Source organism: Chelonoidis abingdonii, chromosome 16, assembly GCF_003597395.2.
Source record: "Chelonoidis abingdonii isolate Lonesome George chromosome 16, CheloAbing_2.0, whole genome shotgun sequence".
Taxonomy (NCBI): Eukaryota; Metazoa; Chordata; order Testudines; family Testudinidae; genus Chelonoidis; species Chelonoidis abingdonii.
The window spans coordinates 15,137,217-15,163,095 of record NC_133784.1 but is presented as its reverse complement, the minus strand read 5'-3'; the positions used below and the strand labels follow the sequence as shown (position 1 = coordinate 15,163,095).

Sequence of the window (25,879 nt, the reverse complement as noted above, 5' to 3'; positions counted from 1 at the left end):
CCGCAGATTGCCAAGATCCTGGGACAGCAAGTCCAGCCAAAGAGGCAGCTACAGCAGGGTGGCTGTCGAAAGACTCAGCAGCATGCCGAACCAATGTTGGCGAGGTCATGCTGTGGCTATGAGGATGACGTTCGTTCTGTCTTGCTTCATCTTTATCAGGACGTTGTGGATCTGTGGTACCGGCAGAAAGGCGTACATTAGCGTTTCCAACCATGAAATCAAGAAGGCGTCTGACAGGGAGCCTTTGTCCCTGCCCTGCAGAGAACAGAACACGTGGCACTTTCTGTTCTGCCTGGATGCAAACAGGTCAACCTGGGGAGTCCCCCATCTGTGGAAGATCTGGCTGACCGCCTCTGGAAGGAGTGACCATTCGTGGCGAGACAGGAAGGTTCTGTAAAGCCATTCTTGTTTCCAGCAGGTGGGTGGCTATCAGATGAATGGCATGCCCCACACAAAACTCCCAGAAGATGAATGCCTCCCAACACAGGGCTGAAGACCTGGCACTACTTTGCCTGTTGATGTAATACATAGTGGCAGTATTGTCTGTGACGACCTGCACCACCTTGCCTTTTAGATGTGACAAGAAAGCCTGGCAGATCAGGCGAACTTCTCTGAGCTCCCTGACACTGATATGAAGGGCTAGATCATGTTCAGACCAATGGCTCTGGTTGCTGAGCTCACCCAGGTGGGCTCCCCAGCCCAGATCTGATGTGTCTGGAACCCCTGGCAGCACCGACTTGGAATCCAGCCACCAATCTAGGGATGAAAGGATGTGGTTTGGCACCATGATCACTCGGTCCAGGGTGCACCTGCTGGGGACACAGACCGAGGCCAGGCATTCTCCATATTCCTGGGTCACAGGTAAGTAAGTGTCCTTTAAGTTGAGAGCAGTGTACCAGTCTCCTGGATCCAGTGAGAGGATGATGGAGGCCAGGGAGACCATGTGGAACTTCAACTTCTTGAGAGACTTGTTGAGGCAACACAGGTCTAGGATGGGTCTTAGGCTCCCTTTTACCTTTAGGATTAGGAAGTAGAGGGTGTAGAATCCTTCTCTTTCCATGTCCAGAGGAACCTCCTCCACAACCCCCAGGCACAGGAGCTGCTTGTGAGCAGGGTCCCTGGAGAGGGAGGGGGAAGAGGGTGGGTTGGAGGGGGGAAGCCGTACTTTGCAGGGTATAGCCCCAAGATGATATATTCAGGATCCAGTGGTCTGAGCTTACCCACAATCAAGCCAAATGGTAGGGGCGGAGATGGTCGAGGAAGAGATGGGGAGCCCGGGTGCATGACTGAGACATGGCTCTCGAGTGTACCCTTAAAATGAGCACTTTTGGCCCCCTACATGTTTGGCAGGCCCAGGCTGTAAAAGTGAACAGGAGGAAGAAGGGTGTTGATGGCTAAAACTAGTGTCCCTTCTAGGAGAGCCCTGAAGGGGCTGCCAGGGTTTTGGCGGCGGGGGTGGCCAAAAGGGCTTATAAGCAGACTGTGGTGTATGCATGCCCAAGTAGCGAAGGGTGGCTCTAGTGTCCTTCAAACAATGCAGATTGGCATCTGTCTCCTCGGAGAAGAGACCAACCCTGTGGGAAGGAAGGTCCTGAATCAAAGTCCACATCTCCTAGGAGAAGCCCGCTGTTTGGAGCTAGGAGCTGTGCTGCATAACCACCGCCAACATGACCACCCAAGCCACTGAGTCCACCACATCCCATGACATTTGCAGGGAGCATCTGCCCGCTGCGGTGCCCTCCTCCACCAGGGTGCTGAACTCCTGGATCAAACCCTGCAGGAGGGATTCCTGGAACTTTGAGATCGTCCCAGAGATTAAAATGATATCTGCCAAACAGGGTTTGATGATTCACCTGTCAAAATTGTAGGCTGGCAGTACTTGTGAGTTGAAGAGGTATGACAGTGCTTGTCCCTCTCGTTGGCTGCAGACACAACCAACAAGCCCGGGGGTGGGTGGGTATAAAGGTATTCAAACCCTTTGGCTGGAACAAAGTACTTTTTTTGGCCCTTTTGGAGGTGGGAGGAATGGAAGAGGGGGTTTGTCATAGGGCCTTGTCGATCTTAAGAACCTCTTCATATAAGGGTAGGGTGATCCGGGTGGGCATAGAGACTGAGAGGACATTGAAGAGAGTGTCCTCTTGCTCCGCCATTTCCTGCACCTCCAGCCCCAAATTCTTGGCTATACGCAGAAGTAGTGCCTGATACTCCTTGAAATCGTCCAGCAGGCTAGCCTTTTAAAGTTCTGTGACTGCCTCGTCCAGAGTTGATGAGGAAGACTAGATCACCCGGAGAGGTCCCAGGATTTCGACTACTGCTAGAGAGGGAGGCTAAGGGATGGGTATAGGCTCTTCCACTGCAGCCTCTGAATGGGCCCCCGGCACTGAGCCTGGTGTCGTCGGTGCTGCCGACTGGAGTTCTGATGCAGCGAACAAAGAGTGCTGCAAAGGGGGCATCATCATGTCCCATATGCTCCAATAAGGCCACTGTGCTGGCCACTGGCTGTGCTACCACCGTGGTGCCGCAAACAATGGTGTGGGTTCCGGTGCCCAATCCCGCCAATGGGGCCTAGACGATGGGCTGAACTGGCCCTCCACACCAGAGGAATCGCTTCCCTGTGACGAGAGAAGGGCTGTCAATCCCTGGGTTTATTTACTGGTTGTGGCTACTAGCAACTGATGACCAGACATGGGAGACTGGTGTCGGTACTGGGGAGATTGGTACCAGTGACAGGGAGACCGATGCCGAGACAAGGAACGCTACCACTGCACCAGCGATCAAGACTGACGTTGAGAAGACAACCGATGGGAGGATAACTGGTGCTGGGAATAGTATGGGAAGTATTGACCCCATACAGGTGAGTGACACTGAGGGAAACTGGACACTAGTCTGAACGATCAATGACAGGTCCCAGATCCTTGAGCCTCGGATCTTCAGCGTGATGAACAAGAATGTCACTTCCTCTCTGGTGACCAGCAGTGTGCCCCCTGCCCCTTCAGGGATCTTGGTGGTTGGCTTGCCTTCTCATCTGAGTCCTGCAGCACCAGAGTCATCATCGGACCAGGTGGAGACCTGTACTCTCTCTGCCCCTGGGGAGCCTGGACAGATGACAGTGCCGGCAGGGGTGTGGGTCCAATATCACTCCCAAGAATTGGTGATAGACCTTGAAGAGACTGGGGAACCCAACCGGGGAGGCATAAGGACGTGGCTCCAGAGTATCCTGGTGGGTAGGCCCAAATCCCTTGGCTGATGACTCTTGGGCCTTTTTGCTTGGAACTGGGGAGCTGCACTTTTTTGTTTTCTTTTTCAGCACCGGCGATGGCCCTCGGTGCTAGGAGGATCTGGGTGCTGGCAGCGCACTGTGCATGGAGGAAGAGGTGCTCAGTGAGACCTGTCATGATGGCTCAGAAGCTGGGTGAAGGACAGACTGCATCAGGAGGGCCCCGAGACGAATATCTTACTCTTTTTGGGTTCGGGGCAAAAGTTCTTACAGATCTGGTACTGATCCTTAATGTGTGACTCCCCCAAGCACTTAAGATGGCTACTATGGGGATCACTAACAGGCATAGGCCTGTTGCAATCTGAGCAGGGTTTAAACCTGGGAGACCGGGGTATGCCCCACCTGAAGCAAAGTCCCCATTGCAACCCTAACTTAACTAACACTATACACAAACTATTTACAAAAGGCCCCAAGGCATGAAAAAAACACTAGCACTTGCTAAGCAAGGAAGGCCCTCCGACTGCTATGTAACCACTCGGAGCGGCGCGTGCATGGCTCAACCGGGTACTGCTAACACAAATCTCTGATTACAAGCACAGGGCGTCAAGACACCTTAAGTAGAGCACCTGAAGGGACACTCCTCGAAGAAGAATCTCTCCTCCTCTGTAACTTTCTGCATTTGTGCACATAACTGTTTTGTGTTCTAGTACCCACCTGTGCATTAGATACTAAGATTTTTGGAGCAAGGATTTTGTTTTGATTCTCCATTCTCTGCTGATCTAGCTCTTTACGGCACTGTGCATTAAACCTTATATGAAATCTATTTTAGAATTTTGGCATTCAGATTTTGATTACACTTTTTAATATAACTCATTATGCTGCTTCTCCTAATCCTTCACATTTTAGTGTTATCCCCTTTCTGATTTTAATGTGCATTCTTACTTGCCTTTGATTGGTTCCCCTCATGCCCCTTTTCTGTCCTTTCCATGAGTAATAGTCTCTCCCTCCTTCCTCAAGTTTTCTTCTTCCTCATTCCCATGACTGCTTCATCCCTTCCAATCCTCCTTAACTTCCAGATTCTCCCCATCAATTTCCTCCACCTCTCTCTCCTCTCGTCCCCCTCAGGTTTTCCCAATAATACCTTGGTCATTCATCAACACGCATTCTCTTCCCCACTCATTTCTCAACCATAGAATGGAACTCAGCAGCTCCAGCCATTTATGGGCCAGTCCCTTTGTAGGGCTTAGGGGATTTCTCTCCGCTAACTGGATGGTGAACCAGACAATAAAGCTGCATGGATCTTTGTTGCGTTCTCAGAGCAGGGGAAGGAGCCATGGATGTCAGGAGCTCTTGATTCCAAACAGAGACTTCCCAACCCAAAGCAGGGCAGAGCTGGGCTTTGGCCTCCATCTACGGGTGCAGTGAGAGGCAGGTCCAGGTAAACCACAGGTTAGGTGCTAGGTGCTCATGACAGGCACTCAGAATAGGGAATGGTAGCTAGCAGGGGGAACACTTTCATTCTCTAGTCCAAGACATTATGCTGCATATGCTGTGATTAGCAGGAGGAGGACAGAGGGCACAGAATATATACACCGGTCAGAGGGAGCAAGCCAGCCCTGGAGCACATGTCTGAGACCAGTGCATGAGAACATCCCACAATACAAATTCTTAGATGCCCAGCAGCCCAGTCCAAGCTCTTTTTCAGCAGTATACACAATGATGCCTCCCTTGTCTTTGCTTCCACAGAAATGGAATTTAACAGAATACAAGCCTGGAGAACACACACTCAAAATAATATATACACTGCACAGTGTATACATATACACAGACTTCATATGAACGCCTCACCATCACCAAAGCAACTAGTGTGAAAAGGATGGGAGGGTACTCAAGAGTTTGACAAAGTTTGGCACTGCCACTACATAGTTTCCATACAGCAGTTGATAGTTATGATTAATTCTGCACCTAACTGTATTTTTCCAGTTACAACCCAGCAACATACATTTCTCTCTCGCACCTCACCTGCATCTTCAGAGAAGGGGCTGAGCTGCGTGTAGCCACAATGGTTCCTCTTGTCTTTACTGAAGATGCTGTCTATGTTCAACGACTCCCTTTTGGGTCTCCAGGTCGGACGGTACTTGCTAGATGAACTGGATTTCGATTCACTGCTGGTACTCTCCATTTCCCAATTGTGAGAATGCACAGGCAAGTTCTTTGGGCGCCGTATCTTTGACTGACCCACTACATTCCCTCTACTAGGAGAGCCTTGGTTGGCCTGGGCTGGTCGGTTGTGGATTATATTGCTGACTGTCTCTTTAAACTCTCTAAGTCTGCTAGTGCTGCTGGATGGCTTAGGGGCAGTTCTGGGGGCTTGTTTCTCCTTCAATGTTTCTCCTGAAGTATACAAAGGAGAACGCAAGAGGAACAAAAATAACTTCATTTTAAACTGGTAGCACTATTCACAACATCTTTCTGAAGCCATAAAGAGAAAATTAGCAAAGGCAAGACAGGCCAAAACACAGAGACTGGGAGACACACAGCAAGGGAGGTGCACATACACACAAAGAATCACAAAAACACAGACAGAGTGACAAAGTAATTAAAACAATGACCCTTGCCTTCACTGTGGTATCCTGATGACTGTATCTCATCCCCTTTCCGTCGAGACCGGCTAGAACTCCTCTTGCGGTCAGTCTGTGAGCTCTTTTTGGAAATATGCTTCTGATTACATTCACTGTCAGTCAAGTGTCCTGAAAGAATAAGAGAACTTAGTTTAGATGGCAAGAGTCTTTGGACTGGTTGTTCAGCATTCTAAGAATAGTAGACCCTTCTCACTCTTCCTGAACTCCACAGACACTCCAATGCTAACTGGCAGCTTCTAGTAAGCAAAGTCATTTGCTTTAAATAATTTGTATCTAAAAGTTTTTAAAAATAGTCACAAAAGAACAACAAAGCAACTCTAGGGACTGTGTTAAATGAGAGAGATCACTCACAGAGATGGGAAGCAATTGATTGTGCCTTGCCTCATAATGCTCCAGGGACACCATTATCTTGCAATACCAACACTCCAGCAGCTCTCGCACTCAGACACACACAGCTCTTAAACAAACATGGCTAGTTTGATTTTCTTCTCCTCACAAATCCTCTTTTGCACACTACACACAAATCTTTTCTTTGGATCAACTGAGTTAGAAAATATTTGTTCACAATTTAGCACAGATTTTCCCTGTAAGGATTTGCCCTTTGGTAAGAGTGCCTCATCCTCAGACCAATTTATTACCAAGCTAATGAGCACAATAATTTTTCTAATTAAGTTTGAAATCCTTTGACTTGAGATTACCAATAAGAGTTACAAGTGTGTAAGCACTCAGCTTTGTGGTTTCTACAAGTCTAAGACCCCAAATCTGTAAACACATGCATTTGTGTGACTTTACTCACATGAGCAGTCCCATTCCAAATCAGAATTGCTCCTAAGCAGAGGGGCAGGACAAAGATGGAGTTTGGGAAGGAGATCCAAAGGCTTTCCAGCCTTTCCAACATCAACTTCAATCTGGCATAGGCAGGGCCGGCACTTGCATTTAGGCGGCTTAAGCAATCGCCTAGGGCACCAGCATTATTAGGGGGCGGCATTTTGCCGGAGGTGACGGCAGGCGGCTCCAGTGGAGCTGCCGCAGTGGTGCCTGCAGAGGGTCCGCTGGTCTACGGCTTCGGTGGAGCTGCTGCAGTCGTGCCTGTGGGTGGACAGTCGGCTGCTCACGCGGCTGCGGTGGACCTCCCGCAGGCACGACTGCTGCAGCTCCACCGGAGCCGCGGGAGCAGCTGACCATCCGTAGGAAGGACTGCGGAGCCGGGGGACCAGCGTGCGGGGCGGCGAAATGGCCGTGCGCCTAGGGCGCTCAAACCCCTAGCGCCGGTCCTGGGCATAGGTGTAGTGAATGAAAACTCCAATTTTCTGACAACTTTGTGGGAGGAGCTGATGGTCCCAATCCAATTTCTCTCCAGAGAACCCGTGTCACAGAACTTGCCATTACAATTAGCTTTTTGAATTCATCTTTTCAAATAAATAACATCAAAATGCAAAAAATATATTAAAGCAAAAGGAGAATTTGCTTTTCAGGCAGAGGTGCTACATCAACAAATAAAGATGTGACAGTGTGCATGCAAGGGCAACCCACCCAAACGGAGGCTAATGATAGTGAAACATCCTGAGTTTCAACTTATCTGTGAAGCCAAGGAAGAGTGTGATTTTGTAGTAGGTACTCTTTAGAAAGAGAAAATATATATGGAAGTGGGGAAAATACGGAAAGAACAAGAGAGGTGAAGATTGGGGGGAATGGTAGGTAAATTAGGGCTTAAGTGCCTGAGCAGGAAAGATGCTGTGAAGTGGGTTTGGGGGAACTCATTCTTTCACAACATGAGCTTTGGATGACAGCAGGCATATAATGCTATTCTGTCAGTCTATAAGGATATAAGATATCTTGTAGCAGTTACCATGGTGATAAAAGGAGCCCATACTGCATTCAGTGTGCACAATTTCTTTAGCTAGCTTTAAAAAAATGTTCTTCCATTCTGATAGCAATGGTAGGTTAGGGCATTTCCAATGTTGTCACAGCAGCTATTTAAAGAGTACCACTGCTGCTAAAGTTGGGGGCCTTAGACATGGTACGAATATTTAATATTCATCTAGTCCTAAAATGCACAATTAGCCACTGTGGACTGGGAGGTTGACAGCTTTACCAATACTCTCCTATATTTCCAACGATAAACTGGACAAGGTCACAGTATGGACAGTATGTGCCACAGTCTCAGCAGAGGCACCAAGTACTAAATGAGCATGGAGCCTGAATTACCTTGTCCTGATAACCACGGGCCTTCCAGACCAGGGACAAAGTCTACTAGTGAGGCAGCATGGGAAAAGTTTGCAGTATCTGTGTGCATGCTGCACCTGAGCTATGAATTTTAATCTCCACAGCTGTCAATCTAGCACCTTTCATTAATTTTGCTGAATTCACTAAATTAACAAAATAGGATTTCAAAGAACACATGCAAAGTATACCCCTTGAAGAGTATTTTTACATACTAGATGCCTCACATTCAAGCAATTGTATGGATTAATAGGCAAACAGTGATGCAAATGGAAAGTATCTTTATAGTCCAAAGGTTGGGAGCATGGGGTTAGAGAAGGGAATGAAACTAAATCACTTGAGACAAATCCCAATGTGATCTTAGGAGTTTGAGCAGAGAAGTTAGAATTCACACATTATTAAGCTTGACAGCGTTGGCTGCCAGAAGTGGTAGAGGGCTAGCTCAACCATTCAGTGAGCCCCACCCATCCCCATCCTGACGTACCCAGGTGTTTGAGGGCACATGGCCCCAGTGGTCTTCCTTCCCAGGAGGGCGATGTGGGATGGGGTCCACAGAACTCTGGGGTGGAGAAGTGGGGGAAGTGGCCATTAATGAAGAATCCAGCTTTCTCACAGACTGATTCTGCAGTTGACAGGAGCGATGGGATGGCTCCTTTACAGCCCCAGGAGTCAGCATTTGATGGCTGAGCTGTTGCATGAGGCTGGGAGATGAATTTTGGGGGGGGGAAGACTTGAGTACGGAGGAAGGAGGACAGAGAAGACAAAGGGGGATGACCAAGTAGGGATTAGCTAACAGGCAGGGACTGAATATAGCTGAAAACTAGATCAAGAGAGAGGAGGCAGGTTTGAATTAGGCAGTAACTGAGGGGTAAGAGCTGGAGGAAAAACATGGGATAGAATTAGCAGGACAAGAAATAAAAGGAGAAAGTCACTACACAAATCATGAAACCAATAATATAAATGTTGAATTTCATCTGCTCATTTATTTTTGTTCCCTCTCCCACCCCTCACCTCTTCTGTCTACTTTGACGTTAAGTGTTGCAGGGCAGGACCTCTCTAATTACATCTCTGTCATTTTGATATATAAATAATATCTCAGCATCTTAGGTTAAGTAGGCTTCTTGTTGCTCTGAAGATCAATATAATTTTGGTTTTTCATCACTATCAAATTTTGCCCTACATTTCCCCTTCTGTCTGTCTCTCTCTCATCTTATCTGCCAAACATTTAACCTGGAAACACAAAATATATCAACCATCCAGAGCCAAAGGCTTGGAGTGCCAGTTACTGAATGCATGGTGAGGAATCAAAGAGCATCGAAGAACACCTGTTTGAAATCTACTCTTTCACAAAATCTAATTCTTCATTGTGAGAAATACCTTCCCCAACTTTGGTCTGAACTGTAAGTAAAGATTTGAACCACAGATGGGTACATGTATACTGTTACAAACAGGAGGGCAAGAACTTGCTGAGTGAAATAGTATCAAAACGTGCTGTTTGGAAAAATTTTGGTGTAACAAGGAGCTGTTCATTTAACAGGTATGCCCCCTTTGTGAAACCTATTGGGTTTGGTGCACACAAAATTAGTTCAATTTACAGATATACTATTAACAGGTCACCCTTTTGGTATATGGAAGTTCCGCTCTTTTAACTAGTGTAGTCCTTCATTAGAAATTAATGTCAAAGCTCTGTGCTGCATTCAGGAACAGACTGGCCAGGTCAGAGGCTGGATGCTTTGTGACAAGCACAGGCCACAGCTGACAGGATAACTCTACATGAGACCTCCACCCTATCTCCTATTAGATTCTCCCACAAGACTCCTCACACAGCTTCCTCCATAGTACAGATTCTCGTCTCACTCCAGATCCCCACAAACTTGCCTCCACAGTACAGGCAGACAGCTATCCTCTGACCTCTCTCCTCCCCCAGTGCAGACAGATACCCGTCCTCTTTAAGCAGAAACTCCCTCATAACCACATACAGGTCCCAATAGTGTGGGTTCCCTTCCCATATAGCCTCATCTACTTGAATGCAGGGACTTGCACATGCCACCCACTGATAACATTTTGAAATAGTGCTTTGTACAGCTGCACCGTGCTATAGATTGTGGGCCATAATGCACCAGATGCCAGCACTTCCAAGAGCACCCCTATGCCAATATGCCTTGGTCTGTATTTAAACAGATATTATTTAACTGAGCTCTACTGTAATCTCCAGTTTCACAATGGCTATATGAGCACAAAGGTGTCTGCTACCTGTGTCCCTGCTGCTTTGCGAAGCTGTGTCATTCTCCACATTGTAGATGACTGTCCCCTGCGAGTCAGAAGAGAAGTGACTGACCACAGACTCATGATGTGAGTGTTTATAGGGATAGCTGTCTGTAGAGGAGTCTGTCCTGGTGTCACTCGAGATGGAAGGCTCCCTCCCTAATGAAGGAAGTAATGGCAAATGTCAGCCTCTATTTGGGATATACAAATCAGGAGACATTATGACAGAAAACAGAAACAGAATGGAGGAAACTAAACAGAAGCAAAGAAACAGGTTTAGGAGCAAAGGGATATAGAGAATCACCTACACAATATTCACAGATTCAAAGATGGTGGAGACTCATGTCATCTCATGTCATCTAGTCTGATCCCTTTTCATCTAAGGGAGAGGTCAAAAATATACTTTCCATAAATATGACTATGATGAACACTTTACCAATCTCCACATGAACTGTCAACAAATTAGTTAATTTCAAGATGATTTTGTTCTTTATTAACTAACAAGCCTATTAGCATAATTAAACTGTGGAACTGATTGCCACAGGATTGCACTGAGTCAAAAAACTAAGTAAGATTCTAAAAGAGAATTGGAGATTTATATGGATAACAAGAATATCCAGAATTATAAAGGTGCTAAGAACTTTCAAAGAGCTATTTAATTTCATGCTTTAGGGTTTAAACTAATATAGCTATTAGGGAATAAGACACATCTGCCTAATGCAAAGTATCTTGCACCTTTCGTCTTAAGCATTGTGTGCTGGTTGCTGTTGGAGACAGGTTCCTGCACTAGATGGACCACAAGTTTGATCAAGTATGGCATTTCTCATGTCTCTAAATCCTTTAAAATATATATACAGATTTTTCTTTCTGTCCTTTTTCCCGCAACCGGCAGGAAAAATAACTTTGAATAGTTTACAGGGTGTTGTGTACGTACAACATACCCACCCACACATACCTGTGTATGTGATGAAATTAAAGAAACACAAAACTGAACACATGAGCTCTCTAGTTATGTAAGCATTTAGTTCCATGGCCACTTTGATTTCTTCTGGGAGCAAATCCAATAGTCTACATCAAATTTCTGTGAAAGTTGTCTTCTGGACTCTCAAGCCTCCCCCTATTGGTTAAAAGTGTCATTATTCCTCTGCAATGTGGTGGGAGATCATGGTCATGAAAGGAAAGATGATCTTGGGTAGCTAGAGACCAATCCCGTGGAATGCTTTGAGTATCAGGGCATGGACTTGCTATTCAACAGAGAGCAAAGCTTCACAGGGAGGCATTCACAGTGAGCTTTATGACTATGCACAGAGAGATTTGTAACATTTTGTACCAGCTGAAGCTTTCTCCAAAGAGCATAGCTTCAATCCTAGATATGATGATACACAATGATTAGCATGAAGATCTGCTTCTGATAGGATACGGTGCAATATTATGGTCAGTCACAGATGGGCAGATTGATTTAAACAGAGGGAAGAAAAATTTGTTTTTAACTAATGTTGTAGAGGAGACAAGTTCTTTGAAGCAGTCCTCTCTTTCTACTAGCACCATATCAGTTTGTTTGGGTTCAGCTTTTGACAGTACTCTTGGTACTTATTTCAGCTAGGCATTGATAAAGCTGGGAGATATATTAATGTTTGACATAAAGGAGTTGCAGAGCTAGATGTTATCTACATTCTGCTGGCACCTCAACCCACATTGTCTCACCAGCCCTCTCAACAGCTTTATATAGATATTGAATAAGGTGAAGGAGAGGACCACATCTTGTGGGACTCAGCAGTGAGGATTTTGGAAATGGAAGAATAGGGTGCTCGTAATGACTGTCTGCATTTAGTTTGAAATAAAACACCTGAACCACCTTAGGATGTTTCTATTCAGCTCTGAAGCTTCTTGGAAGCAAGTCAGGATACAATACGATCAGATGCTGAAGAGAGATCCAACAGAATGAATATGGATGTACTTCCCTTGGAGGTCAACCAGAACTACAGGAACAGTCTTTGTAGCATATCCTGGCCCGAAATTTGCCAGAGATACTAGCACCTAACAGGTGGCACTGGAGACTCTTTTTTGCAAGGTTCTCAATTAGCTTGCTTAGAACTCGGAGACAAGACATTAAGGGCTTGTCTACACTAAAACTTTACAATGCTGCGGTTTTTTCACTCAGGAGTGTGAAAAAACACCCCTTGACTGCTGCAAGTTTCAGCGCTGTAAAGTGCCAGTGTAGACAGTGCACCAGCTCTGGATGCTATTCCCCTTGTGGAGGTAGTTTTTTTATAGCGCTGGAAGAGCTCTGCACAGACCCATTAAAGCGCTGCTGCAGCAGTGCTTTAATGTTGCTAGTGAAGACATGCCCTAAGTGGTTGTGTACAAAATCTATTGTTGAGTGATGGTTTCATTAGTATTGACTGAAACGTTACTCATTTTAGGGTGCATGATAGATTCCCCTCATTATATGATGTAATGACAATATGTTAGTAGAGGCTCCAGATGCTCCCTACATCTTCACCAGCCAAAAAGCACAAGGACGAGAGTCACAGGTGGTGACCATGACTGCCATACCTGCTTTTAAAACTAAGGGTTTATCTACACAAATAATTAGACACCGCAAGCTGCGTTGTGAATATATCTCACACTAGCAGGCCGTGGTCTAACTGTCCATATGTATCTGCTGACATGTATTAACAATTCATTAGAGCGCTTTGATCTAGTCTCTCTCTCAAAGTGCATTAACAAACTGTTAATGCGCATCAGCAGGATGGACAGTTACACTGCAGCAGGGTAGCGCAGGATAGATTCACACACAGCTTGTCATACTCTAATTGTTGTGTAGAGAAGCCCAAATCATGTGAATGGGTAGAATTCCTAGGAGGAAGGTGCTATTTTTCTGGTCCTGCGCTCAGACTGCTGTTCTTGGCAACCTATGAAGCCCCCCCAAAAGCAGGTAAAATTCTCTGTGAAAATCCAAGACTAGAATCAGCCTTTCTGGCAATACTACCACAGTGTAAGCTCATGTACAGTTTATATCCACCACCACAATCTCTCTTTTTGATTGCTTTTAAAATGTGCCTCTCAAAATGCCTATACTTCCTCTTCTTTACAGGAAGCCTCATCTCACTTCAGTCTGTTCAGTGTCCTAATTTATCCAGGTAATTAACAAATTAGCCTTCTCTTCATGATCATTATTTCAAACATTGAGCAGACTCAGAACTATTTCCGAAGGCATCTTACTTGACCATCTCCTTCCAATCCAATGGAACACCACCGACAGTGCCGTATTTTCTCTCCCTAATCCATTAGTGTATCATATCAGTACTATATTGCTGGATAGTAAAGGATATTTAAGAGACAGCATTGGATTGGATGCCTCATCTAAACCCCAAGAGATTCATGTTGGCAGTCACTTTCTTTATGCATTCTATATGTTGTGTCATATTTCTTTCCTGTTAAAAACTCAGGATAATTTTATGAATTCAATCACTAGATAAATTTTATACTGTTCCCCTCTACACAAAGATCCTTCCATATTCTTGTGTCAGCATTTTCTCCTAGATATACTTAGAAAAGACAAATTTTCAGACATTTAAAATGATAGAAACCTTGAATGTTTTATGATTAGGTGAGTTTTTTATAATCATTTGGATAGAAGACTGTCTTTATACATTTAAAAAGTAAAATTACATGCTCATCCTCTGGTTTAGCAATAACATTTTGTCTCCTGAAATTCTGGCTGTCACAATCTGGGAATGCTCCAAAGATAGTGAATTCTGCCCTGGATGGAGTAAAAGAGGGTGGCTCATCACATTACTTAATGGAAACCTTCCCCAGATGTCTGGTCTTAAAGAGAAGCCCTGAAAGCAAGTCTTTCAGGCAGGATGTACTTGTAATTTATGGAGCTGTAGTTTGGAAGGGAAGGTTTAAGAGTTAAATACTGAGGATCTTTCTCAGGACTCTAGGTCAGCTTTGATCAGTGACAGAGACATGGCTAGCAAAATAGCACCCAAAATGAAGCAATATTTTTCTAACAGTTCAGCTGGAATGGAAATGGGCATAAAGTGTACAGTTCAGTCTGTTTACCTGAGTCCTCGCTATCATAGCAAGTCCTGCTATACTGCTGTAAATCCACCTGAGAGGGCAAGTCTTGCATTGACACTGGAGTTCCTCTTGGATCTGCATAAAGCAGTAGCAAAGGCTGATAATGACCCTTGATGCACTTGGTCACAACATCTTTCCACTTTGGACCAATCTGAATTAAAAAAACAACAACAAGAACACTGCTCAGCTTTTCTTTTTACTTCTCTCAGGCAAATCAAGAGACTGGTTCTTCACCTCTTTATATGCTGCACTGTACAATCAAGTAACATTTCCTGAATACCTTCCTACCCCCACCGGCCAAGATTCTCTATGCCCAAGGTGCCAAGGGACAAGTGATAAGTGATCACAATAAAGCTGCACTAATTCTTCCCAGAGCCCCACTTTACAATCACATGCTGAAGCACTTCATGCTTGTTATAAACTCTGAAATGTTACTGAAAGTAAATATGTTAATTAAAATTGACATTTCCATGCCTTTTTCTGACAACCACCATACTGCAGAAAAGAGACATAATTTGTGATACCAGCTGGACATGAGTCCAGTGTCAGCAGAGACCGGAAACAGTTTACGCCTTGTTTTGATAATCAAAATATTTACTGTTTTATAGTTAAACGAAATTAATATCTGCTAGAATATAGGCTTAAAATAATATTCTTTCCCATTCAGAGTTTACTCATGCTAAGAAAAAAAGTTTTTACCACATGAAATTTCCCAACACTTCACTGACCAAAATCAGGGCACATTTTTAATATTATAGCTTTGGTACCAATGATTATCAATTAATCTATCATAATTTACAAAATGCATTAAGTAAAAAAAATCAAACATGCAAACCACAGATTTCCAGCACTGGGATTAATTGAGATCACAGCTAACATTTGGTGAAGATTTATCCAGCATGCAAGGGGTTAAACACGTTGCTGTATAATCATTTCTTCTTCTCAAAGGTCAGCATGACTGTATTTTCTGTTTTGGTGAGCTGGACTTTAATTCTTGCAGCCAGTATTCATTTGAAAACAGTTCCCTGTGTTTTAGCACAGGTTTGCAGAGATGCACATAACATCTAGTCCAAGAGGTCTGCTCCTTACACAGGCATTCTGTTACAGCACTGTATTATCCTTAGCAGGGTTTTACTGCAGAGAAACATGACCAAGAACAAGTGGAAGGCTTATAATTTTCTCTTAGAGACTGTGCTTGATGAGATTACGGAACAAAGCTTTCCTTTGTTACTTTTGTGCCTTTGTGACAAGGGGAAACAGAAGGGAAGGGGCATGAGATGAAGCCCAACAAACTAATGAGATGTAGTAATCACGTGCCAAGATCCCAGTGCTGATGGCTTTGGTGCCAACCATTTCATCCTAGGCACGGGGGAAAAAAAAGGCACTGGTAAGAAAGGGAAGAATGCACCTTAGGAAACAGCTACTAGAGGGGCATGGCATCCAGATATTTCTACTGTGAACCTGAGGAGAAGGGACTCAATAGCAACGCTATTTGTCAGGTGGGGGGAGGAGTGTGAGAAACACATCCAACTGCACAGGTGAATTGTAGGATTCCAGCTAACAGCATAAAGGCTAGACTGGCAGGCAATTAAACAGAACCAAAGAGAAGGCCTCTGGGCTTTCTGGTACCACTGAACAGTTGTCAGTTTACCTGGTACTGGCTGCCATGCAGGTTTCTGCTGTACAGAAGTCCACAGCTGTTTCAACTTTTGCCATCAGCAGTGCAGGCACCAAGAAATCAAAGAAAGGTCAATGGGAATTAAACAACAGTCTGAGGTGACACCACGAAGATCGGAAATAATGTAGATCGGGGGACCCGCCCATCACATAACTAGAAGGCATCTTTGAATGGAGAAGAAATAGGATCCTGAACACTTTCATTTTTCTCTTCTTCCCTTTCCCCTTCTGGGTCCCTCAGACTCTTCACCCTCTTTCCTCTCTTAGGCCTTATTTTTATTTCTTTATGATTCTCCCATTTTAAGTTGATTATCCTCTGTTGCAGAATCAGGTCTTCTGGAGAAAACATCTCCTCCATCGGACTTATAGAAAGCATTAGTTCGTTCAGAGAAACCTTTAGGAGCATTGGAGTTAAGCAGGACCTCAGGTGTGAGAACACACACAAAGTTTCTGGAAATCTTTGGAAAGCAGTATGGATCTACATCTTCACCAATACCCAAACAGTTCTTAGCATTTACAAAAATAATCTCCAATTTCCTTACCTCTTTGACATGGGCATCATCAAAGTACATCCACTTGCGGATCTTCGTTTGGAAGAAGAAGGTGGAGTAATGTTTTCCGTAGTAACAGATCATTCCCACCAAATACAGCTCTGACTGTTTTGCTCTGTCATCAGTTACTCTGAAAAAGAGCTTTAAGGGGTGTGGAAAAGGAAAGAAGAAAAATTATATAATAAAATACTGTGTTTCATTTGACGAGCTAAAAATGCTTTACAGAGTTGCGTTAAGTATTATATGCTATTTTTTCAGACGGAGAAACTAAGGCACAGAAGGGTTAAGTGATCGGTCCACGGTCATACAACAAGTCATTGGCAGAGGTGGGAACAGAATCCAGGTTGCCTGACACTCAGCCCACAATTGCCTTGTGAGGAAGGCATTTATATCAATGATTTTATTGTTAGACTTTAAAGTGTATTTCTGCTCTGAAAATTAATAAAAATGGCACTTTCTTTCTCAACAAGAAACCTACTCTCTGTATGTTTTCTGTTTAATCTTGTGGCTCTACTGAGTGACTTTTAAAAAGCTACTCTTTACCTCTCTCTCTGCACTGCACAGCCAACACAGTACAGTGGTATGGAAGAAGGAGCTGAAGTCTGTTCTGGCTCTAGCAAGGATAAATTTAAGTCAGTGGCCTTGTGAAGGTGTAACTGAGGGCAAGAGTGGGCCTCCAGAGTCTGTCAGTGGTGGAGGCTTTTAGATCCCAAGTTGATCTGCAGGTCAGGCAGTCAGAAAAATCACGTGTTGACTTTTAAAATTGACCAAATTTCATTTAGAAATCACTGACACAAAAATGCTCTTTTGAAGTCACTTTTCAATGCATTATTGCTTTACATTTTAAGGGCCAAATTCTGTTCTCAAGTGATGCATCTGCAACTTAGTGCAGATTCATGCCAAATAGTTTAATTCGTTTCTCAGTGTTAAGTGAGTCACTAGTGATTATTCCTATTATAAGTCACACCAACTGTTTAGACCTCAAATTCAAGTTCTTTTAAAAGTGCTGAAGTCTCAGGAGGAACTGACCTCCAGAGCCTAATTACATTATAATATAACCATATTCAGTCACTGAGAAATTTAAGATACTACAACAGCCAGTACCCTCCTAGTCTCTTGTGTTATCTCTAAAATAACTCCACAGCTGTGACCAAATCCTTGGATGAGGTTACTTAGGAACAAGTTTTTTTAAAAAAAACAAAACATAACACACTTTGGCTCCATTACAAACAAACAGACAGGAATAACTATTGTTCAAATGGAAAAACCTCCACAAATATTGGTAGGGAAATAGACAGCTATTTTCAAAAGTGATTGGCCCAAATGAAAATCAGAAAATCCCCCTGAACATGGGAAAAAATTGGATTCAGATCTAAAATTGGCACTTTGAGGCCATTTCCAATTTTCAAGCACCTACAGTGACATTAAGAATACAAAATTGTTAGAATTAACATTTTAAAACATACAATTGATTAAGAACTAAGAATATATAATTAAAATTTTTGTACAAGTGTGCTTGTCAGTGTTTTTTTAAATCTGACCCCAACAGTTGCAACTACCCATTAGTGCCAGGGAAGTAAAATGATTAGGTAAAGGATACACAACCTATCAGAATAGTGGGACCATTTCCTTCCTCTTTTCTATTCCTCTCAGTACTACGTAGAAGATCTTGTTCAAAGAGCAGAATACTCACAAAGGGGAGTTACCTAAACTATGGGAGTAAGGAAGAGCAAGGAGACAAATTGTCGATCCGATGCCAACAGTTTCTCACAGGCTTAGTGGAGCATTCACAGAGGGCCCTTGGGTTGTAGGATTGGGATGGTCAGAGGCAAAGGTGGCTGCATGTCATGTTTATGCTCCCATGATCCCAGAATCAGACGTGAACCTGGATCCTGAATGCATACAAGTGAACAGCACAGACATGTCTTGGGAAAAGGGGATTTTGAGAGATTGCTAAATGTGCAGTAGACTCACATCTCCAAGTTTAAGGCAGGTGCCCAGGCTGTGAATGACATCCTCAGCTAGATCCGAGTGGTCTGAATCCCACACCAGCCCAATGGTGATAATCTGGGGAGAGTTCATGAGCACACGACGTATACGGATCTTTTCCCCACAGTTACTCTGAAACAAAACAAAAATCCGCATAGACATTTTTTTTTATAACTAAAACTGAATGGAATATACAGCTTCACAGTTTACTGTATTACCACTGCAGGGTCTTGCCTCTTGCTTTAATACAGAAGGTGGCTGGAGTACGGCAGATTCTACATGCTCAACATATGAAGATGGGGGAAGAGAACAGCAAACTCTATGTGATGACAGATGCCAAATTCTGCCTGGTATTCACATGTGAATACAGTCAATTTTTCCTCAGATGAAGGATAACGGTTAGAAGATATAATTGCCTCAAGGGAGGCATGTAAAATAGGGAGTACGGGTAAAACTGGAGGGTGCTCAAGACTCCAGTGGGAATTGGAAGCATGGGCCGCTTTTTATCACACATTATTGGTATCATTCTCTATTTTCTTTTCATCTGCACTCGTAGTAAAAAGTACGATTTGCACTGTTGAATCATGAAAGATTTTAGCAAAAATACTAGCTACCTGACTGCACTCCATGTTCTCAGTTTATACAAATCCAGATCAAACTGGATTCATTAAGATTAGACAAATATCAGACAATACTCAGCAAGTACTTGGAATCATCCATAAAGCCAGATAAAAAAGAGATTCATTTATTTTCTTATCACTTGATGCAAAGAAAGCCTTTTATAGAATAGAGGGGAACTTTTTATTTCAAGTCTTGTCCCATAGTGACATTGGCCCTCAGTTGCTTAAATGGATAACTGTTCTTAACCGGAGCCTAAAAGGAGCTGGGAGAGTTAATGTGGTTAAATTTGCTGCGTTTGAATTACACAGAGGGATTACGCAGGGATCTCCGTGGTTATTTTTATTTTTTGCACAGATCATGAAACCTTTTGCACAGGAGATACAGCAACAACGAACCTACCTATCACAGCAACAAAACTTGCAGGAACACATCAGAAAATAGCTTTATTTGCAGATATTAGTTTTGTTTATACAAAAATTGTCAGTATTTCCCTAAAATTAGTTTCTATAGAAATGCATGGCTTGGGAAAGCATCTGGATTTAAAGTAAATTATGCCAAATCTGAAAAGCTAGTTACAGATTTGCCAGATTCTGAAAAGTCGATCCTCCAGAAAGCATTTGGATATGAATGGGCAACAAATTCTATAAATACCTGGGAATTCAAAACTCAAACAACCCAGAAGAGCTCTACAGTTTAAATGTTAAACCACTACTTTAGCATACGAAAAAAGATCTGGGATGCTGACAGAAGTATACAATTTCTTGGTTGAGAAGAGCTGCCACAGTCAAAATTAATGTTTTGCCAAGGATATCTTTCTGGTTTCAAAATCTTTCTGTGACCATCCATAACACCCTAGCAGGAAAATAGAAGATGTTATCAGAATATTGCTCATGTGAGCCTCCTCCAAGCACTTAAGGCAGGTAGGGTGAGGGCCACTATTTGGCATAGCCTTGCTGCAAGAGTGGCAGAGCTTGCAACCTGGAAAGCACAGCATACCTCTGGTATTGAGGCTGGTACCCAAACTGGGTGCTAGAATCCACCAAAACAAAAAAAACCAAAACCAACTTTTTAATGTTTACAAACTAACTATACATGGTATTATATACAGTTATTGAAAAAGACTTGAAGTAGCAAGGATAGGGAGATCCAACAGCCATCACAGATGGTAGGAAGGAACTGGGGAGTATGGGGCAGCTCACCCCTTTATGCCTGCATGATGTACGCAAGACAGCAGAGGGTGCTGAAGCAGCCCTGATGGGTACTGCTAAGGGTAAAAGCTTTCAAATTGTGCACTGGAGTGCACAGACACCTGCAGTAGAATGGACATGCACAATCACTCAATGAGAACATTTATTTAAGATTTTGTTTCAATAATTCCTCACACCAGACAGTTTAAAAATAGAGAGAGATCGAATAGGGACAAATATTGGAGAAACTGTGAAAGAGGAAATTTTAGATACATATTGTGGATACGTCCAGTCATTAGGGAGTACTGGGATGCAATCTGTAACCAAATATCACAAAGTGCTGGATATTTATTACCAAATAGCTCCTTGGTAATCCTTCTTGGGCTTCCTCAAAGCAATAGGCATACAAAAGAAAATAGAGAATTCATCTCTCATCTGCTAGTAGCTGCTCAGCTACTGATAGCTTTCCTATATAAAAAGAAAAATAGTCCAACCATAAAGGAATGGTTCAAAAAATATGGGAGGTTGTTACAGAAAAATTAATGCATCACTTATGTACCCAGCAAAACAGACAGGACAAATATATTTGGTTACCTTTTATTCAGTACTCAGACAAGTATAGTCACCTGCAAAATAAAACAGCACACTTGTCCAATTTTTTTAAAATATTAACATTTGATAAAGATACCTAGTGTGTTGAGTATATGTAATCAGAGATTTCACTCAATCTAATACAATCGATGCTCTGTAATATGGTAACACCCTGTTAAATAGAGATTTGATGACTATTTTTCTATATAATGTTCTCTTCAAACATAAGCTCACTGTTGTAATCATTACCATTTTGTTTCTGATACTTATGTGGCAAGGATTTGTAAACCTATTAATACTTCCTAAATAAATAAATAAATAGTAAAATAATTTTTTGTGCAAGCGCGCACACACACACACACACACACAGTCTAAAGGGTTGTGATCAGGAGCATTTTCAACATACTGGAAAAAAGTTTCCCATCCAAAATAAGAGATGATGACTGCAATTCCAACAAGTGATACAAAATTAAAAAGCTTTCTATTTAGCCTTGCCAGAGTCACTGTATCACCCTCAATGTCAGGTCACTTTACGCTGCTTTGCAGAAATTCTCAGGACAAAAAACCCTCTTCATAAAAGGCTTATCATTGCCAAGAGGCCCGTTTCATCATTGGATCTAATCACGCCTGACACTTTATTCAGGGAATGAAAGATCTTACAGGACTTCTTCCTCTCAACAGCAATTTACAAAGGTGGCTTGCTTTATAAGATTAATTCATCAGGATTCTCTCTGCAAGCTTCACTACAGCATCTTTCAGTCCAACCAACTCAAGAGAGCATAGCTTGAGTTTTCCAAGTCATCTTTTTGGGGGTTAGGAATAAGTCAGCCAAAAGGAAGATAGTGGAGGTGGGGTTGGGGGGGAAAGCTTTTTTCCAAACACTGAAAACTGGGATATTTACATCTTAGAGAGAGAGAAGGACATACATATCCAGATATTCTATTTTCCAAATGTCATTCAGGTGGCTGAAGTTAACTACAGGAATTTGTGTGGCCTCCCTCAAGGCAACTGAATTACCTTACCTGCAATTCTCTTCCTCTCTTCTCCCATCTGTTTGAAGTGCTACTGAGCTATACTGAACGAGCTCAGCTAAATTCATAACTTTCTGATAGAGAGGAAGGAATGTTGAGTCCTGATACAGTGATTCCTCTCTTGCGTTACAGGAGGTGCTACTTTTAACTAAACCACCTCAGGATGGCTCCGTGGATCGTTAAATTAAGCCAAAAAGTAAAGTGAGGATAACAACAGAGGAAGGAGCAGTGATCAGCAAACAATTTAGTCAAACCAAAGAATTCACATCAGATCAGTCAAAGGGCTTGTCTTCCACAAAAGCTATATTCTTACTAAATTGTAACTTTTATATATTTATCTACTTTCATTCTCAAAGAGCCGAAGCATTTTTACTCCAACTTTCCGAAAAGGAGACATTCACCTTTGGCAGAGACTAAGCATGGAAAATTTCAGTCAGAAAGGTTAACATTTCAGAAAGTTACAAGCAACTGAAAAGCAGAGGGTTAGAATGGAAATGCTGACACAGCCTTGGTTAGTGCGGTTGTTACAATTCCTACTACAATCAATGCCAGTTTCTTCTCCTTCTCCTCCTCACAGAGGTTCACCACTAAACTCCACTGAGGATCTGACAAGACTCGTATTCCAAGACTACACAAAGCTATATTTTTAACAGCAGCAATAATTTACAACAGTGGCTTATAGTCACCAAAATGCATCAAGTAGCTTGCCCATCCCTCTCCTAGCTACCAATTCAAGTCCTGACCCTGTATGTGCTTCAAGTTAAGCATATGCCAAAGTCTTTGTAGCAATATGGCCTTAGACTGTAAGCTCTTATGGGTAAGGAATCTCACTCCATTTGTGCTGCAAAACACAATGTACATGTATAGAACTAAATAAATACATACCCTCAAATTTCATTCACTGCCATATGTTGAACTTAAAAGAATCCAGCTGTATTTTTGTATGGCTTGTGGTAGCACAGTACATGAAGGCTAGCTGGATGTGTGCAAAGAACTGATTTTACAAGGTTAAATACCAGTTTTTCTCATAACTCCTAATTATGCTTTTACGCCTTCTCCACTCCAAAAGCCCTTTAATGACATGGCCCAAGAGAAAAAGCACAGTTCCATTCCTTATACAGAAATATGTGAGCCCAGTTGAAATGAAATCTTACCTATGCCCCTAGGAACATGAACACAATAGAATGGCTGACATGGAAGCTATACTATCTGTTATAACACAGCAATGTCAAAAGAATTCTACTGGAAGTAAACTCCTATCTCTTCCCATCCCGCTGCTGCTCATGAAGCATACTAGTATTATGCTGTAAGCTTCACCAAAAGCATCACCATGAGAATTATGTTAATAGTGGAAATGCTGTCCTAAGCCTAACATCATAGAATCATAGACAATCAGGGTTGGAAGAGACCTCAGGAGGTCATCCAGTCCAACCCCCTGCTCAAAGCAGGACCTAAACCCCAACTAAATCATCCCAGCCAGGTCTTCGTAAAGCCTAACCTTAAAAACCTCAAAGGAAGGAGATTCCACCACTTCCCTAGATAAACCATTCCAGTGCTTCACCACCCTCCCAGTGAAAAAGTTTTTCCTAATATCCAACCTAAATCTCTTCCACTGCAACTTGAGACCATTACTCCTTGTTCTATCATCTGGTACCACTGAGAATAGTCTAGATTCATCCTCTTTGGAACCCCCTTTCAGCTATCAAATCCCCCCTCATTCTTCTCTTCTGCAGACTAAATAATCCAGTTCCCTCAGCCCTCCTCAATAAGTCATGTGCTCCACCCCCTAATCAGTTTTGTTGCCCTCCGTGCTGGACCTTTACCCAATTTTCCAAACACCTTTGAGTGTGGGACACAAAACTGGACACCCGTACTCCAATGAGGCTCACCAAATGCTGATAGAGGAAGATCAGTCCCCGATCTGCGTGGCAACTGCCGATATTATACAGCTTCAAAATGGCCGTTATGCCTTCTTGGCAAGCAAGGGCAAACTGACAACTCATATCCAGCTTTCATCACGGAATTCCCATCTCTTCTGCATGAACCGGCTGCTGTAAGCCAGTCAGTCTGCAGCCTAATAGCGGTGCAATGGGATTCTTCCCATCTAAGATGCAGAACGCTGCACTTCCATGCGTGAACCTCATCAAGATTTCTTTGCCCCAAGTCCTCACAATTATTTCTAGTTCACTCTATTCCTCCCCCACTTCGGTCATCGCAAACTTGCTGAAGGTGCAATCTATATCATGATCCAGAATAATGTAGATAAAGATGTTGAACAAATGTCCCAGGATGACCCCTAGGGCACGCTGTTTTAATACTGCTGCCAACGAACAATGGAGGCCATGATCACTACCTTTGAGCCCCTGACAATCTGCCAGCTTTCATCCAACTTATAGCCCAATTCATCCAATCCATAACGATTTTTTAAACTGCTGTGCAAGAATACTGTGGGAGACCATATCAAAAGCTTTTCTAAAGTCAAGATATATCACATTCACTGCTTTCCCCATATCCACAGAGCCAGTTATCTCATCACAGAAGGCAATCAGGTTGGTCAGGCATGACTTGCCCTTGGTGAATCCATGTTCACTGTTCCCGATCACCTTTCTCTCCTCCAAGTGCTTCAAAACGGTTTCCTTAAGGACCTGCTCCATGATTTTTCCAGGGACTGAGGTGAGGCTGACTGGTCTGTAGTTCCCCGGATTCTCCTTCTTCCCCTTTTTAAAGATGGGAACTATATTTGCCCACCTCCCCCAATCACCATAAGTTTTCAAAGATAATGGCCAATGGCTCTGCAATCACATCAGCCAACTCCCTCAGCACCCTTGGATGCATTAGATCTGGATCCATGGACTTGTGCATGTCCAGCTTTTCTAAATAGTCCTTAACCTGTTCTTTCACCACTTAGGATTGCTTATCTCCTCCGCATACTGTGTTACCCAGGACAGCAGTGTGGGAGCTGACCTTGTCTGTGAAGATTGAGGCAAAAAAAGCTTTGAGTTCTTCAGCTTTTTCCACATCTTCCGACATCTTCCACATCTCCTCCACTTATTAAGGGTCCCACATTTTCCCTGAACTTTTTCTTGTTGCTAATATACCTGTAGAAACCCTTCTTGTTACCCTTCACATCCCTTGCTAGCTGCAACTCCAATTGTGCCTTAGCCTTCCTGATTGCTCGAGCAATATTTTTATTCTCCTCTCTAGTCATCTGGCCAGGTTTCCACTTCTTGTAAGCTTCTTTTCTGAGTGTAAGCTCACTGAAGATTTCACTGTTAAGCCAAGCTGGTCGCCTGCTGTATTTGCTGTTCTTTCTGCACATCAGGATGGTTTGTTCCTGCACCTTCAATAAAGGCTTCTTTAAAATACAGCCAGCTTTCTTGGACTCCTTTCCCCCTCATATTAACCTCCAAAAGGGATCCTGCCTATCAGTTCCCTAAGGGAGTCAAAGTCTGCTTTTATGAAGTCCAGGGTCCATATTTTGCTACTCTTCTTCCTTCCTTTCGTCAGGATCCTGAATTCAACCATCTGAAGGTCACTGCTGCCCAGGTTGCCACCCACTTCTACTTCCCCTAAGAATTCTTCTCTCTTTACAAGCAGCAGGTCAAGAGGAGAATGGTCCCTGGTTGGTTCCTCCAGTAGTTGCACCAGGAAGCTATCCCCAATACTCTCCAAAAACTTCCTGGATTGTCTGTGCACTGCTGTATTGTATCCTAACAGATGTTAGATGGCTATATGCTAAGAGTGCTCCAACATAAAATAGCCCTTCAGTAATGGAAAACTGCTTCCACGACTGACT

At 43.2% G+C, this 25,879-nt stretch overlaps 2 protein-coding genes across 3 annotated transcripts in view; one reads left to right on the top strand and one right to left on the bottom strand.

Moving 5' to 3' along the window:
- The window catches only part of SEC24C (SEC24 homolog C, COPII coat complex component), a 647,635-nt gene that overhangs the window by 254,663 nt on the left and 367,093 nt on the right, over positions 1 to 25,879 (top strand). The gene's annotated exons all lie outside the window — the stretch shown is intronic.
- The window catches only part of USP54 (ubiquitin specific peptidase 54), a 235,150-nt gene that overhangs the window by 59,769 nt on the left and 149,502 nt on the right, over positions 1 to 25,879 (bottom strand). For both annotated transcript variants that reach the window (XM_075072848.1, XM_075072847.1), the window contains 6 exons: positions 18,639 to 18,785; positions 16,656 to 16,805; positions 14,419 to 14,587; positions 10,336 to 10,506; positions 5,836 to 5,967; positions 5,240 to 5,611 (listed from right to left, as the gene is read on the bottom strand). In XM_075072848.1, coding sequence (XP_074928949.1) covers positions 5,240 to 5,611; positions 5,836 to 5,967; positions 10,336 to 10,506; positions 14,419 to 14,587; positions 16,656 to 16,805; positions 18,639 to 18,785 — 1,141 coding nt within the window. The remainder of the gene's footprint in view (positions 1 to 5,239; positions 5,612 to 5,835; positions 5,968 to 10,335; positions 10,507 to 14,418; positions 14,588 to 16,655; positions 16,806 to 18,638; positions 18,786 to 25,879) is intronic.